At 41.7% G+C, this 16,253-nt stretch overlaps 1 protein-coding gene across 15 annotated transcripts in view; it reads right to left on the bottom strand.

The window, feature by feature from the left end:
- The window catches only part of EYA1 (EYA transcriptional coactivator and phosphatase 1), a 238,688-nt gene that overhangs the window by 90,728 nt on the left and 131,707 nt on the right, over window positions 1–16,253 (bottom strand). For all 15 annotated transcript variants that reach the window (XM_054019701.1, XM_054019702.1, XM_054019703.1 and 12 more), the window contains 2 exons: window positions 7,233–7,310; window positions 538–607 (listed from right to left, as the gene is read on the bottom strand). In XM_054019701.1, the coding sequence (XP_053875676.1) occupies window positions 538–607; window positions 7,233–7,310 (148 nt within the window). The remainder of the gene's footprint in view (window positions 1–537; window positions 608–7,232; window positions 7,311–16,253) is intronic.

Genomic DNA, 16,253 nt, shown 5'->3' with positions numbered 1-16,253 from the left:
TGTGTTAACTGACAGCCTTATTATATTAGCTTGATTAGTACATGGTCATAGACTGCATGGGAGAACAGAAGTTCTTAAAAAATCTTTAAGGGTATGTCTTCACTACCAGCCGGATTGGCAGGTAGCGATCGATCCAGCAGGGATCAATTTATCGCGTCTCGTCTAGATGCGATAAATCAATCCCCGAGTGCTCTCCCGTCGACTCCTGTACTCCAGCTCGGCGAGAGGTGCAGGCAGAGCGATGGGGGAGCGGCAGCAGTCGACTCACCGTAGTGAAGACACCGCGGTAAGTAGATCTAAGTACGTCCACTTCAGCTACGTTATTCACGTAGCTGAAGTTGCGTAACTTAGATCGATCCACCCATTGTAGACCAGGTCTAAAATACAAATAACTAAAATAAAATAAAATCACACACTTTCTTAAGAACAAGCTTTGGGTTAAACTTTGATTTAACAGAAAAACCCAATTATGATTCTAAATGAGGCTAAAATCTGGTTATTTATTTTGATTATTATTATTTAAAGAAGATAACTTACTTGGAAGGATAAATCTGTGGTGGGGAGAACTGATGAGTTTGTCTTGGGCTGAAGCCACTGCTTCCAATTGCTGCCCCAAGGAGAAAGGAAAGCACATCAAAATGTAAACACACACATCTAAGATAAGTATTACTTTTTGGTAACAGAATTTCAGAATTTTAACAAGGTTTTAAATAAGTCCAAATATCATTAATATTCTGACCTACAAAATAATGTTTTAATAGGGACAGGTACTAGCATAGGAATGCTCAATATTAAAATTAAATGCTTGATTAAATTACCCCTCTTTGCACAACTCCAGAGCAATAATTTATTTTTGCTTGCAGGCAGATGATATTTTCAAGGGAAACAAATTATTCTCAAATGATTGCCATTAGAAACCATGTCCTTCCATATTTTCAAAGGTTTACGATACTCCACCACAATGTTTGATTAATGTATAGTATATTAGACTCACAGAAATGTAGGGCTGGAAGGCTCTCAAGGGGTCATTTAGTCCAGCCCCCTGCACTGAGGCAGGACCAAGAAAACCTAAATCAGTAGTTCTCAACCAGGGGTATGTGTACCCCTGGGAGTACACAGAGGTCTTCCGGGGGTACATCAACTCATCTAGATATTTCCCTCTAGATACTTGCCTAGTTTCACAACAGGCTACATAAAAAGCACTAGTGAAATCAGTACAAACTAAAAATTTTCCATACAATGATTTGTTTATACTGCTCTATATACATACACTGAAATGTAAGTACAATATTTATAATTTGTTTATTTCATAATTATATAGTAAAAATGAGAATAAACATTTTTTCAGTAATAGTGTTCTGTGACACTCCTGTATTTTTATGTCTGCTTTTGTAAGCAAGTTGTTTTTAAGGGAGGTGAAAATTGGGGTACACAAGACAAACCAGATTCCTGAAAGGGGTACAGCAGTCTGGAAAGGTTGAGAGCCACTGACCTAGACCATCCCTGACAGGTGTTTGCTTAATCGGTTCTTAAAATCCTCCAATGATGGGGAGTCCACAACCTTGAAAGCCCATTCCAGAACTTACTACCTTTATAGTAGAAAGTTCCTCCTAATATCCAACCTAAATGTTTCTTGCTGCAGTTTAAGCCAATTATTTCCCTCAGTTTATTTGTCTCAAGACTAAGTAAGCCCAGTTTGTGCAACTCTTCCACATAGGTTAGATTTTCTAACTCTTTCATCAGTTTTGTTGCTCTCCTATGGACTCTCTCCTATTTGTTCATATCTTTCTTAAAGTGTGGTGCCCAGAATGGACACAGTACTCCACCTGAGGTCTCAACAGTGTCTAGTAGAATGAGACAATTACCTCCCATGCCTTACATACAATACTCCTGTTAATACATCCCAGAATGAATTAGCCTTTTACACAACCGCATCACATTGTTGACTCATATTCAATTTGTGATCTATGTCCCTCCCCCACCCCGATCCTTTTCGGCATTACTACCACTTAGCCAGTTATTCACTAGTTTGTAGTTGTACATTTGATTTTTCCTTTCTCACTGTCACACTCTGTACTTGTCCTTATTGAATGTCATCTTCTTGATTTTAGACCAATTCTCGAATTTGTCAAGGTCATTTGGAATTCTAATCCTGTCTTTCAAAGTGCTTGCAACCCCTCCTAGTTTAGTGTATTCTGCAAATTTTATAAGCATACTCTCCACTTCATTAGCCAAGTCATTAATGAAAATGTTGAATAATACCAGACCTGGGACAGACTCCTATGGCACCCCACTAGATATCTCCTCCCAATTCAACAGCAAACTATTGATAACCACTTTTTGAATATGGTCTTTCAACCACTTCTGTACCCATTTTATAGTAATTTAATCTAGACCGCATATCCTTAATTTGTTTATGACAATGTCACATGGCACTCTATCAAAAGTTTTACTACAATCAAAATATATCACTTCTACAGCTTCCCTATAATAGTCCCTATCTCAGTAAACCTGGTAAAGAATGAAATTAGTTGGTTTGGCATGATTTGTTCTTGACAAATACAGGTTAGCTATTATAACTTTATTATTCTCTAGATGCTTACAAATTGATTGTTTAATAATTTGGCATTAAACACCTAAGCCTTCTTGATGTCATCCATTATTTACTCTGCTTCCCCACAAAGTAGAAGACCTACACTTTTCTTTGTCTTTCTCTTGTTCCTAATGTGTTTATCTAACTTCTTCTTACTGCCTTTTATGTCCCTTGCTAGGTATATCTCCTTTTGTAACTCATTTTTTGCTTTAGCCTTTCTGATTTTGTCCCTCCATACTTTTTGCTATTCTTTTGTATTCCATTTTAGCAATTTGTCCAAGTTTCCACTTTTTGTATTCAAAGATCTGTATTTCATAACAAAATTCTAAGTATGTTTCCTATTGAAAACATACAGGTAACTTCATAGCAAGTCTCTCTTTTTAAAATAATTCTGTTGTACGAAGGCTATACTACAGCTTCCACTTTCAGCTTCTTTCCTTGAACTATATACTTATTTCTAATCAGTTTTCAGACTTTGATAACTTTTAGTATTTCATAAAGATGTCATAATGAAATAGCATATTGTCTTAATAAAACACTGTTAAGTGTGTAAGACCAAGAAATTAACCTAACAGGTGTTTTTTTTCTGAAGCTCAGATTAAGAGCTCCAACTTCCCATTTGTAACCCCACAACCAATCCCTATTAACACAGAAGTTTAAAATTCATGGAAGATCTTTGCGATCTTTCAGGGCACTAAAGAGAAAGAAGGTCAGCTATGCATTTGTATGCTGTGCCTTCTGCTCATCATTATACTATAAAGTGCAAGGCCTACACTTTGGGAGTGTATTAGCTGATCACAGGAGGACTATGAGCTACAAATGTGATGTAGCCATGAAAAAGGCAAATATGATCCTAAATGGCATCAGGTGAGGTATTTCTGTTAGAGGTTGGGACATATTAATGCCATTGAAGAAGGCACTGGGAAGACCTGATCTGGAATACTGCATACAATGCTAAAGAAAGGAATTCAAACTGAGACAGGTGTAGAGAAAGGGTACTAGGATGATTAGGAAACTGGAGATCCTGTTTTACAAGACGATACTAAAAGATCTTGGCTTGTTTAGTCTAGCAAAATGATTGCAGAGAGGAGATGTAATACATCAGAGGACTAAATATAAGGCAGTGAGAAGAGTTATTTAACTAAAAGACAAGGGTGGCTCAAGAACAAATGGGTATAAACTGGCTACGAGTAAATTTAGGCTGGAAATTAGAAGAAAGTTTCTAACCATCAGAGAAGTGAAGTTCTGGAATAGCCTCTCAATAGCAATAGAGAGGGCAAGCAATCTTACCAGCTCTAAAACAGGGCTTGATAAATTTATTAATGGGATTATATGACAAATTCTAAAGATACCAGAGGACTGGACTGAAGGATCCAGGAGGTTCCTGTGTCAGGTTCCCTGCAGGGTGTCACCTGGAACTGGGGTATCCCTGAACCCGCCTGACTCACCAGTCTGGGCTCTCTTTACTTTGTACTGCTGTGACAGGCCCTCGAGCCCGCTCCAGCACACATACAGGTAGGGACACGCCCAGCTGCAGCTGCACACAGATGCTGAGATCAGCTCTCCATGGGAAGGCTCAGCTAAGGCACCTCCCAGTTCCTAAGGCATGCACTCCCCTCTGGAGTGCAAACCCAAAATTATACTATGTTGTGCTACACAGGAAATTGTACAGCATAAGATCATGAAATTCGCCCCCTCCCTCAATGGAAGATATTCAACAGCTTTCTGCCCCCAGTTATGATTTTCACCCGCTGGTTTTAGACAAAAACAAGTTTATTAACTACAAAAGATAGATGTTAAGTGATTATAATGGATAGCAAACAGATCAAAGCAGATTACCTAGCAAATAAAACAAAAACGCTATTTAAGCTTAATATACTAAAGAAATTGGAGATGAGTAGCAAATTCTCACCTAATTGTTGGTTTAGGCAGTTTGCAAAGATTCTCAAGGGCAAGCTGCACTTGCTTGCAGCTTAAAACCCCAGGTATGCCTTTCACAGGCTAGAAATCCCTCTATCCTGGATTCAGCCCTTCTCCCCCAGTTCAGTCCTTGTTTCTTAGGTGTTTCCAAGTGTCTCCTTTGGGCGGGGAATCAGTGAAGAACCACAATGATGTCACTCCCCTGCCTTAAATAGCTTTTCCATATGGCAGGAATACTTTGTCTCCCAGCTTGATTCCCACACCCAGTCAGTGGAAAAACACTAGTATTCTATGATGCAGTCCAGTACCAGATGACTTGGTCACATGTTCCTGAGGGACACAGCAGCCATGATTCGGAGGCTGTTTGTAGCATCCTCAGGAAGGCTCCCAGGTGGGAGATTAATATCTTCTAAGACCTATTGTTCTCCCTAATGGCCCTTCTCAGCCAACCATCTAGACTGATTGCATTCTGCTTAGTGGGTGTTCCCCAGGTGTAAACACATTTGTAATCGATGCATAGACAATATTCCTAACTTCAGATACCAAAATGATACATGCATCCAAACAGGCTAATCATATTCAGTAAATCATAACCTTTTCAATGATATCTCACAAACTTTATCTTGCACAAAACACATTATGGTTATGCCATACTCATATCACAGTAATGTCTCTATGAAGAATATGGGGCATAGTGTCACGGTTCCTTCCAGTTTTATGTCCCTATTATTTTTTTTAGAGGTTCCAAGAAGAAAGCCTTCTTCTCTCTGATTACTATTTGGGTCCCATTTATTCTCTATGCCCAAGATCTCTTTTGAGTCCCTCACACGGAAGAGGTCAATTTCAGGTTGTGAGATCACTGTAAAATATCTTTCCTGGTATGAACCAAGCAGAAAATTACATGCCTATTGTCAGGCACTTGGAATCAAATAGACATGCACAATGTCCCACCTGATATAATTTCTGAAGACTGTCAAGCTGGGCAGAATCTGATTTTGTCCCTATGAAGCATGCAGATTTGATCTCAGTACTACAGAATTATTTATGAGTGAGCATTACCAAGAAAGATAGCAAAGAATTTTTTCCCTGTTTTCCCTTACCTTTATCTCGTTTGTGTCAAGCCCAAAGTAAATACACCCCAGCTGTATAATCTACATGATATATATATATATTATATATATATATATTACAAGAATCTCTGTAAATAATGTACAGTCTAAGAGTATTCTCACACACTGTGCTTTCAAACAGCTGGGAAAAAATGGAGACGTAAAATCAGGACAGTATCTTTCAGAGAAGTTAGTGTATTGGCACCCAAGTATTCAAGGATTGTTAAAGTCAATTATGATGGGCTCAATATTTCCCTCATCAAACCTCTGTTTTGTACAGCAGAGGCTGTCATGGAACCAGTTATATCTACCCAATCTGGTGTAGACCAAGCCTCTGGATTGTCTAGGATCTGCTGAAACTTACGCCCACAAACCTTATACTACTAGAGGTTCGACACAAGGCTCTGTCGTCACACCCCTCATCTTACCTCCAACATACCCCTCACATATACCCTACACTGAGAAGAGTGAATGTGTGGTCTAGTATAGGAGTTGCCTCTGGTGGGTTTATGTCAGTTGGCAGTTACCCTCTACTAGGGAACTGTTTGCTGGCCAGCTACAGCCAGAATCTATCCTCTTTGCCCTGTCTGAGAGGCTCAAAGGGGATGGAGTGTAATGTACAACCGATCCCTATTCCTCTTAAGTTCAAAATCTTGAGTTTAGATCTCTGAATGTTCTTGAAGGTATTACAAGCAGTTATTGGCCAATCTTTAGCACATCAGCACACACATATGTGGCCTATATCAATCAATCGAGACACATCATCTGGTCAATTTTTGAGGTGAATCTTTAAAGTCGACCTGAGTCGGCAAATACCACTGTAATTACCATAGTTCTATTGCATCTCTCTGCAATCATGATTGTAACTTATGAGTTCACAATTAGGTGGAAAATTCCGAACGATAAAAACAGTAATATAGAAATAACAGTGTTAATACACACATTTTGGATTAATATGCACCCTTTCCCCACCGTTTAGAGACCTATTTGCACAAATGGAAAATGGAAATATTTGCACTTTTTGGGGAGCAGCCAGAATTCAGAAGGCATCATAAAGGTAAGCAAGCAAGGAGGAGGATTTTAGACTTTTATCCCATTCACAATGCAAACTAGAGCATGCAGATATGGATCTGCTAGCCATCAGAAAACAAAACAAAACAACAGTTTGAGCCATAATACTGCCCCAATCCTGAGTGGAGCTCCCAATGAAGTTATCCATGGATTTCAATGAGTTGATTTCACATTTCTTACTCATGGAAAATTCCCACTGACCTGAGTAAGGTGTGTAAGATCAGGCCCTGATAGAATGTGCGAGCTACAGACTGTACACAACCTTTTATTTTTAACTTCTGCATACAGTATTTAGACTGTAAGAGGGGAAGAAAATACACCTCTACCTCGATATAACGCTGTCCTCGGGAGCCAAAAAATCTTACTGCGTTGTAGGTGAAACCGCGTTATATCGAACTTGCTTTGGTCCACCGGAGGGCGCAGCCCTGCCCCTCCGGAGCACTGCTTTACTGCCTTATATCTGAATTCGTGTTATATCGGGTTGCGTTATATCGAGGTAGCGGTGTAATAAGTGAAAAATATCTTTATTTATTTCTTACCTGATCCTGAGAAATTGTCTAAAGACTCGTCTGTTGTAGTCGTAGCAATCTCACTGCTGCTCATTGGTTCTGTTTTAACTAGAAGTATAAATCATAAATAATCTAAATGCTCCTAATATTCATGCACACATACTATTCACAAAATACCACTAAAACACAATCTTCTAACAAATATTTGCTACCTGTCTTTTTGTGTAAATATAAACACACACACACACACAAATTTGTTTCTGTCCCCAAGGAATAAAAGCCACCGTAACAAACTAGAAGATATTGTCATGGACAGATCACCCAATGAGTCCCCATGCAACTTTGTGCACTCCTAGGATTCTTAATCCTTTAGAACCAATGTATCTATAAGAACAATTCAGAGAGCCATGGTTTGTTGGTTGCAGAAATAAGTTTTCAGAATGATCTGAATGAGGCAAAAATTGAAGCATTCTCTTAATGGATTTCTTCTCGGTTGGTTGAAAACTTTTTGTCCAAAATATTTGTGATGGAAATTTGGGTTTTCAACCAAACAAAATTTTTCATGGAAAGTGTCTGCTTCCAGCTGAAAATTTCAGTATTTTGAAGAACTGAACACCTGACAAATTATCTTTTTTTCAGCCAAAATCCACATTATTTTCAGTATTCATTTTTTCCCCTCCAAAAAAAAACCCCACCACCAGAATTGTCAATGGGAAATTTAGACAAACTTTTTCTTCAATTTGCACTGAAATTTTCCTTGGAAAAAAATCCCTATTTTTCAACCAGCTCTAATTTCTTTCTCAAAATAAAATTCTTCTCTGAAAAGTGATTGTCCGGCTATACTGAAAGAAGGATGGGAGACATTTTATATGATTTTAATCAGACCATAACTCTATTATTAGATGTCTGGAACTACATGGCAGATAAAAGTGTACAGTGCAGGTAACTCCATGTTCATTCAGCCCCTGAGGGGCTTCTGCCAGCTCCCCCTCTTTTTCCATCCAGGTCCCCCAGCCAATCCATTGCTGGGACCTTACTATCCACCCCTCCCCCTCAGAGGTGGGCTGTAAGAAAGGGAGGTTGGTTCCCTGCCATACCATCCATAGGAGCTCCTCGCCCCCCCATTCCGTTTCTTTAACTAACACCTCCTTTTAAAATCCTTTACCAGGCCATTTATCGAGTCACTGTGTCCCTTCCCTACAGAGTACCTGCACTGGACATCTGCCACAAGGAGGTTTGCTTGGCTGCCTCCCCCCAACCCTGCTGGGTTCCCAGACATCTCCCAATGGCCTCTTCTCAGAATTCTGCTCTGAAAAGTGACTGCATAAGAATGACTTCTTACTTAGCAACTCTGTTCATATTCAGCTACACAGCTAGTTACTTTATTGACAGAAAAGTTTTTACAACTTTTTACTCTGGTTTACATGGCAGAGCCTACACAGATTTTTAAGAGCAAGAGAGCTAGACTCTCTTCCGGCTCATGCTTCATCAACAAAATTATTAGTTCTATTCTCAGTTATTCCAGTACAACCTTACTTAGTGCCCAGATCCTCAAGTAGAAGGCAGGGCACAGGTCTGGCCCTAATTTAGCTTGGATGTAACTATGGGCAAAATTTAAAGGCAACGGCTTTGCACAAGAAATCATTAAGACAACATAAGCTACCGTACAATGCCATTTCATCATACCAGCCTTTCCGAGTACACCATGCTTTAAGCAACTAAATGTATATCTACAGCCTTGAATCCAGCTTAGTAAATGATTTTGCCTGGGAATTAGAACTAATCATTGACAGGAATCCCGTGGAGCTTGCAAAATGTGCAGGGGTCTCCCCAGGTATCTTTTTCTCTCTGTCCTTAGATCAAATCCCCTTTTGATGCCCTATCTCCCATTTTCCCAGCCATGAAAATTCTCTTTTCACTCCCATATAGAGTTCTTTGCCTGTAATCCCTACCTCATGGAGATCCAGATTAGGCTCAGGCAGAGTTTATAAATTCTAGTGCACTCATTGAACTACTCCTACTTCTAAGAACTCCACCAAAAAAAAAAAAAATCCCTGTTAATAGGGAAAGGGAGGGGAAACAGAGGCAGAAAGAGCCCAATGACTGGCCCATGGTCACATAGCAGATCAATGGCAGAGCCAGGAATAGAACCCAGGTCTCCTGGGACACATACTAGTCCAGTACCCTATACACTAGACCAGCTGCCTCTCCGCAGAATATGTATGTATCCCTCTATACACTGTGAATAAGTGTCACTCCACACCCTGCCCACCACTTTTGTGACTCTTTGTAGCCCAATTTTCATAAGGCAGTTATTCTCATGGGAATGATGCTGGGGGATTTGTTAACAAATGGGATGGGGGAAAAAGAAAGAAAAAGAAAAGAAAAAGCTGCACCTCGCTTGGGAGCTGCGATAGATGGAAGCTAATTTACACTAGCACTGTTTCCCCCAAACTTCTCCGCTGTTCAGTATTGTGGAGCCCATTCTTATGCCTTTTTGGCTTTTGAGGAATAGAATAACCTTCTTCCCAGATATGCAGGGCCACTGCATTGCTGGCATCTGCAGCAATTCAGGTGCTCTCACGGTTCAGAGCTCTAACATATCATTTCTTCTGGAGAGTGCCTTTTTTGGAGGAATATTAATTTTCTAACGGGAAGAAAATGCCATAGTTGAAATAAAAACCTGGTTCATATCTGCTGCTTGCATTTCATCTGGATTTCATATTTTTGTTACAGAGCCATTAAAGGAAAAAAATGATCAAAGTCTAGCTTCACCCTCTATGACTTAACAATATTTTACTGCAATAATTTTTAGAGTTGAAAACTTCTAAACTGTTTCTAAACCATATAATGCTTCCTAAAATAAAGAGGAAACAAATATATAAAATAAACTGGGAGCTGCATGGTCAAAGCAAGAAATGTAACACTAACAGATGACTGACACAATTTAAATTTGACACCATTTACCCCAAATTCCTCTACAATATGTCCCATCTCAACTGTTATGTTTCTTGCATATATGAAAATTAGGGTAAGAAAGTGAGGATGCAACAGAAATCCTGATCTGGATTCTCATTTGTAAGTGTAATTTACAAATAAGCTTTACTAGATCTTCATGATGAAGAATCATGACCCTCATAGAGCTTCATGCTGCAGTTAATCAGTAATTTAATGATGAATAGGAACTGAAGAGCCTTCCTCCCGCAAGCAGCCACAGTTTTATCAAAATGTCAGCAAGTAATTGCATACTTTGATCTGCCTAGGACCCAAGAAAGTAACGTTGGAGGCTCATAGTTTGTTACGCAAAGAAATACATTCAGAAATGACAGCATAGCATTCTATCCCGCAGAAATCACTTACAAACAGCTATGGATTCTGACTGCAGAGAGCACTGTTCAACCCATCCAAAAGACAAACTGACCTAACTGAATGGTGAGGAGAGAAGCTAAAAGAGGGCAGTGAGAAGAGATGAGCTGGGAATAAAAGCAAGACGTGCAACCCTATCAGAACATCGTTTCACTGATCTATTTCAGAGTAGCAGCCGTGTTAGTCTGCATCAGCAAAAAGAACGAGGAGTACTTGTGGCACCTTAGAGACTAACAAATTTATTCGAGCATAAGTTTTCATGGGCTAAAACCCACTTCATCAGATGCATGCTTATGCTCAAATAAATTTGTTAGTCTCTAAGGTGCCACAAGTACTCCTCGTTCTTTTCACTGATCTATTTGTAGCAAGTGGAAATAGAGCCGTCCAATGAAGCAAAACTCTGGAAAGTCATGGTACCTTATTCTGTTCATAGCAAGTACAGTACCACCCTTCCTTACCGCATGTGCTGTTTTTTCCCTGTTGCCTAGTAAATGCTTCCTAAATGTGCTGCAGACTGTAATTTCTCTACTTCTCTCCCATACATTAAAGTATCTGCAAGCTGCTCTAAGCCTTCACAGTATGTCATTGGGACTGGTACCACAACGATGCAGAACATATATTGCAAGTTTTTCTGGATAATTTTTAACAATTGTGAGACAGAGAAGAAAGGGCTGGCTGACAGTTCCCACTGATGCTGCTCAGTAGCTCAAACTGAATGTTAAGCTAGTAAATGGAGGTGGCACTACTATTAGTTAAGATATGTTTTGATTACTTTCACCTGAATCAACTCAAGCCCAGGATTCAAACTCAGGCTCCAACCTAGCTCCCCTTCTGTCTACACACAAATTGCCCTAACCCAGGGCTTGGACCCAGGGTCCCAGAACCCTAAAGGGATGGAGAGTCTGAGCCTGTATCAAGCTGGGACCTACAGTTCAAGTCCTACAGTTTTCCCACACTGCACCATGAACAAACAGCTAGAACAGCCACATTTTGAGAGGGCACTAGGAAGTCTGGGATATGGGTGGTTGGACTCAAACCTGCATAATGCAGCATAGATGCTGGAACTCCCGGTTGGGACCCAGAGTTCAACAATTCCTAATCTGGGGTTACAAATGAGTGTAGATGCTCAAGCCCTTGGTTAACAAACCCAGGGACTGCTAAATTGAGTTCTAATAACTCTGGGTTTACATCGCTTTCCATGGCACAGCTTCAAGGTATTTTCAGAAGTGAAATATTATCCCTCCTTCTTCATAGAGAGTGCACAATTCATCGCTGTGCTGCTGAGTTTCTATGCTGCTGAAACACCAGTGACACAAAGCTGCACTAAAACAGAGGTGAATCATGCCCAGGCTGTTCGTAGGAGTTCCAGGAATAGAACCCAGATGGGTTCTTTGCTGCAAACATCCCTTGCTAAGGAATAGCGTCAACATCATGCACAACTCATTTAGATTGGTTTGTAAATCAAAGGAATCTGTACAATCTGTGCAAGTGGAATGTTTGTACCAACTATTCTTTGGTATAATTGTTCCTTTCCCCATTGTTTCTGACATTTTAATCAGGTTTAAAAAGCAAAACAGGACCAAAAAAACAAAAAGCAGACTATTAAGGCTAGCAGATAAGAGTTCAGAAAGCTGCATGAAACACACACACAAACAAGAAAATACAACAGGCAAAAACTGGAGTTAGCAAAGCTGTTGAGGCAGCATTAGATTCATTGCATGTTGAGCTACTTTCATTGAAGACTTGTTATTTAATATAAATTAAACGGATCCTGTTTGTGCACAGATATTTTAAAAGTTTATCAAGAATTACTCATATATTAGTTTTTGAACACCACTAAAGGTAATAGCTATACAACACAACCCAAAAGCATTATCTGGCTCACCTGCCACACCATTCGCAAATGCACAAATATCACACAACAATAGAAGCTGCCAGGTAATAGGCATTTTTTAAAACCCTATTCTTAACTATAGATTTGGGAAGCTACCTTTAGGCTATTTTTTAAAATCTTGATCATAAAAAATATAAAAATTAGCATTAATGCAACATTAAGATTACAAATTCAAGCATGCTGAAGTCAGAGGTTCCAGAAGATAAGATTCCTACTGCAATATGAACGTGAACATGTCACACATCTTGTACACTTAATAGTGATTGTATTACTGTTAGTTAATTGCAAAGTAGTTTTAGCTGTCGGTCCTATGATATTAGAAAGACAAGATGGGTGAGGTAATATCTTTTATTGGACCAACTTCTGTTGGTGAAAAAGACAAGTTTTTGAGCCACACAGAGCTCTTCTTCAGGTCTGGGAAAGGTACTCTGAGAGTCCCAGCTAAATGCAAAGTGGAATAGATTGTTTAGCATAAGTAGTTAGTGCATACTGCAAGGGCCCATTCAAGGTAGAGTGGCCTGTTAACACTTCTGCAGTCATAGGACAAAAAGAGGGGGTTTCTGCTCCACCTTGCACTGAGCACAGTTTATACTACATGGTTAGGTCAACGTAAGATGCCTTGGGTTGACCTAGCAGTGGAAGGTCTTCACTTAAATTTGGCTCCACCTGACATAAGTGCCTCTCTATGCCAATTTAGGAACACCATCACCGTGAGTGGCATAGAGTAACAATAGATGTAATTAGGTCGACACAGTGTTAGTGTAGACACCATGTTGCTTACATTGAATGTAAGGCCTGGTCTACACTAGCCTGTTATTTCGGAATTAGCTGAGTTATTTCGGAAAAAAAAAAAAAAAAAGATTCCGTCCACATGACCAAACTTTTTTTTCGATTTAAAGGGCTCTTTAATTCGATTTTTGTACTCCACCTCGGCAGGTGGAGTAGCGCTTAAATCGAGATCGCAATCCCGGGTTAAAGGTATTGTGGACACAATTCGACGTTATTGGCCTCCGAGAGCTATCCCAGGATGCTCCCTTGTGACCGCTCTGGTCAACACTTTCAACTCCAATGCACTAGCCAGGTGGGCAGGAAAAGCCCTGAGAATTTTTGAATTTAATTTCCTGTTTGGTCACCAGCAGCACAGGTGACCATGCAGAGTCCACCATCACAGGAGACCACGCAGTCCCGGATTCGCAAACAAGCTCCAGCATGGTCCGAACGGGAGGTACTGGATCTCATCCCGCATGCTGGGGAGATGAGTTTGTTATGGCAGAACTACGTTCCAAAAAAAGGAACGCAAATACCTACGCTAAAGTCTCCAGAGCCATGATGGAAAGAGGCTACTCCAGGGACACAGAGCAGTGTCATACAAAAATCAAGGAGCTCAGGCAAGCATACCAAAAAGCCAGGAGGCAAACGGGTGCTCTGGGTCACAGCCCCATACATTCCGCTTTTACCGTGAGCTCCATACAATTATGGGGGGTGATGCCACCACTACCCCACCACTGTCCGTGGACACCTGCAAGGGGGCAGTTGCACGGAGCGAGGAGGAAGAGAAATTGGAGGACGAAGAGGAGGAGGAGGACAGTGCACAGGCGGCAAGTGGGGAATCCGTTTTTCCCCAGCCAGGAACTAATCTTAATGCTGGATCCAATAGCCTCCCCTCACTCCCAAGGCAGGCTCCTGTTCCATGCCCTGGAGAAGGTACTTCTGGTGAGTGAGAGCCTGATCAGAGCCACGCGGTGGGGGGTGGGGTGGAACCCAGCCGCACTGGGTTGTTCGCGTTTAGAGTAAATGACTCGGCTCATCCCTGCTCTGAGCCTGATCGGAGCCACCAGGTGGGGGGTGAGTGGGGAGGGGTGTTATGTGCAGTGATCATCCCAGAAAGCATGCAGGCCCTCCTTTTATATGGCAAACCCACCAGGCATTGCTTGCTGTGGGAAAGGGGGCCCAGCAGTTTGAAAGCATTGAAATGAATGTAGAAGAAGCAGAATCCCGCGTGCCCCTAGGGGCTGCCTACAAGATGAATTCTGCTGCCTGGCCATGTGCGATGGCTTACTCATACCAAAGTGCCCCCTTTGTTCTCTGCAATGTATTTTTTAAACCACTACCCTCTCTTTTTCTCCTCCCACAGGTGCAAATGTTTCAACGCAGCCCCTATCTACTCCGTCCCAGAGGCTGGTCCAGATTAGAAAGCAGAAAAAACAAACTCGGGATGACGTGTTCGCCGAGTTCATGCAGTCCTCCCGCACTGATAGGGCCCAGCTGAATAAATGGAGGCAAACAATTGCGGAGTCCCGTAAAGCATTACAGAAACACGAAGAGAGGAGGGAGGCACGTGATGAGAGTAGGCAGGATGCTATGGTTAAGCTCATGGGGGAGCAAACTGACATGCTCTGCTGTATAGTGGATCTGATGTGGGAAGGGCAGCAAGACCACAGACTTCCGCTGCAGCCCCTGTATAATCAAACTCCCTCCTCCCCAAGTTCCATAGTCTCCTCACCCAGACACCCAAGAACACGAGGGGGGAGGCTACAGGGACCCACACACTCAACCCCAGAGGATCGCCCAAACACCAGAAAGCTGGCATATGCGAACTTTTGATTTGGTTTCTGGACATGTCCTTCCCTCCTCAACCCCCCCTAACATCCACCCCCCAAGTCTACCTTCTAATTTCTCTCAATGTATTGTGCATCAAATAATAAAGAACAGTTTTTAAACAATTTTGACTTCATTTCCTTTCATATATATAGGGTGCGGGTAACTTCAAGAGAAACAAACAAACAACTGTCACACTGTACCCTGGCCAGTCATGAAACTGGCTTTCAAAGCTTCTCTGATGTGCAGCGCGCCCTGCTGCGCTCTTTTAATCGCCCTGTTGTCTGGCTGTGTGAAATTGGCAGCCAGGTGAGTTGCCTCAACCTCCCACCCCGCCATAAAAGTCTCCCCCTTAATCTCCCAGATATTGTGGAGCACACAACAAGCAGCAATTACAATTGGAATATTGGTTGTGCTGAGATCTAACCGAGTCAGTAAACTGCACCAGCGCCCTTTCAAATGTCCAAAAGCACATTCTACCACCATTCTGCACTTGCTCAGCCTATAGTTGAACTGCTCCTTATTACTATCCAGGTTGCCTGTGTACGGCTTCATGAGCCATGGCATTAAAGGGTGGGCTGGGTCCCCGAGGATAACTATAGGCATTTCAACATTCCCAACAGTAATTTTCCGGTCTGGGAAGTAAGTCCCTTCCTGCAGCTGTTCAAACAGACCAGAGTTCCTGAAGATGCGAGTGTCATGCACCTTTCCCAGCCATCCCATGTTGATGTTGGTGAAACGTCCCTTGTGATCCACCAGTGCTTGCAGCACCATGGAAAAGTACCCTTTGCGGTTTATGTACTGGCTGCCACGGTGTGCGGGGGCCAAGATGGGGATAAACGTTCCGTCTATCGCCCCACTGCAGTTAGGGAACCCCAGCGCATTGAAGCCATCCACAGTGGTCTGCACATTTCCCAAAGTCACTACCCTTGATAGCAGCTGGTCAATGATTGTGTTGGCTACTTGCAGCACAGCAGCCCCTACAGTAGATTTGCCCACTCCAAACTGATTCCCGACTGACCGGTAGCTGTCAGGTGTTGCAAGCTTCCACAGTGAGGGCTGCTCTCATTTTGGTGTCTTTGCGCTTCAGGGCAGGGGACAGCAAGTTACAAAGTTCCATGAGAATGGCCCTATGCATACGAAAGTTTCGCAGCCACTGGGAATCATCCCAGACCTGCAACACTATGTGATCC

This window comes from Malaclemys terrapin, chromosome 2 (assembly GCF_027887155.1).
Source record: "Malaclemys terrapin pileata isolate rMalTer1 chromosome 2, rMalTer1.hap1, whole genome shotgun sequence".
Lineage (NCBI taxonomy): Eukaryota > Metazoa > Chordata > Testudines > Emydidae > Malaclemys > Malaclemys terrapin.
Note: the sequence above shows the minus strand (reverse complement) of the source record. Positions and strands in the feature narration are given on the sequence as shown.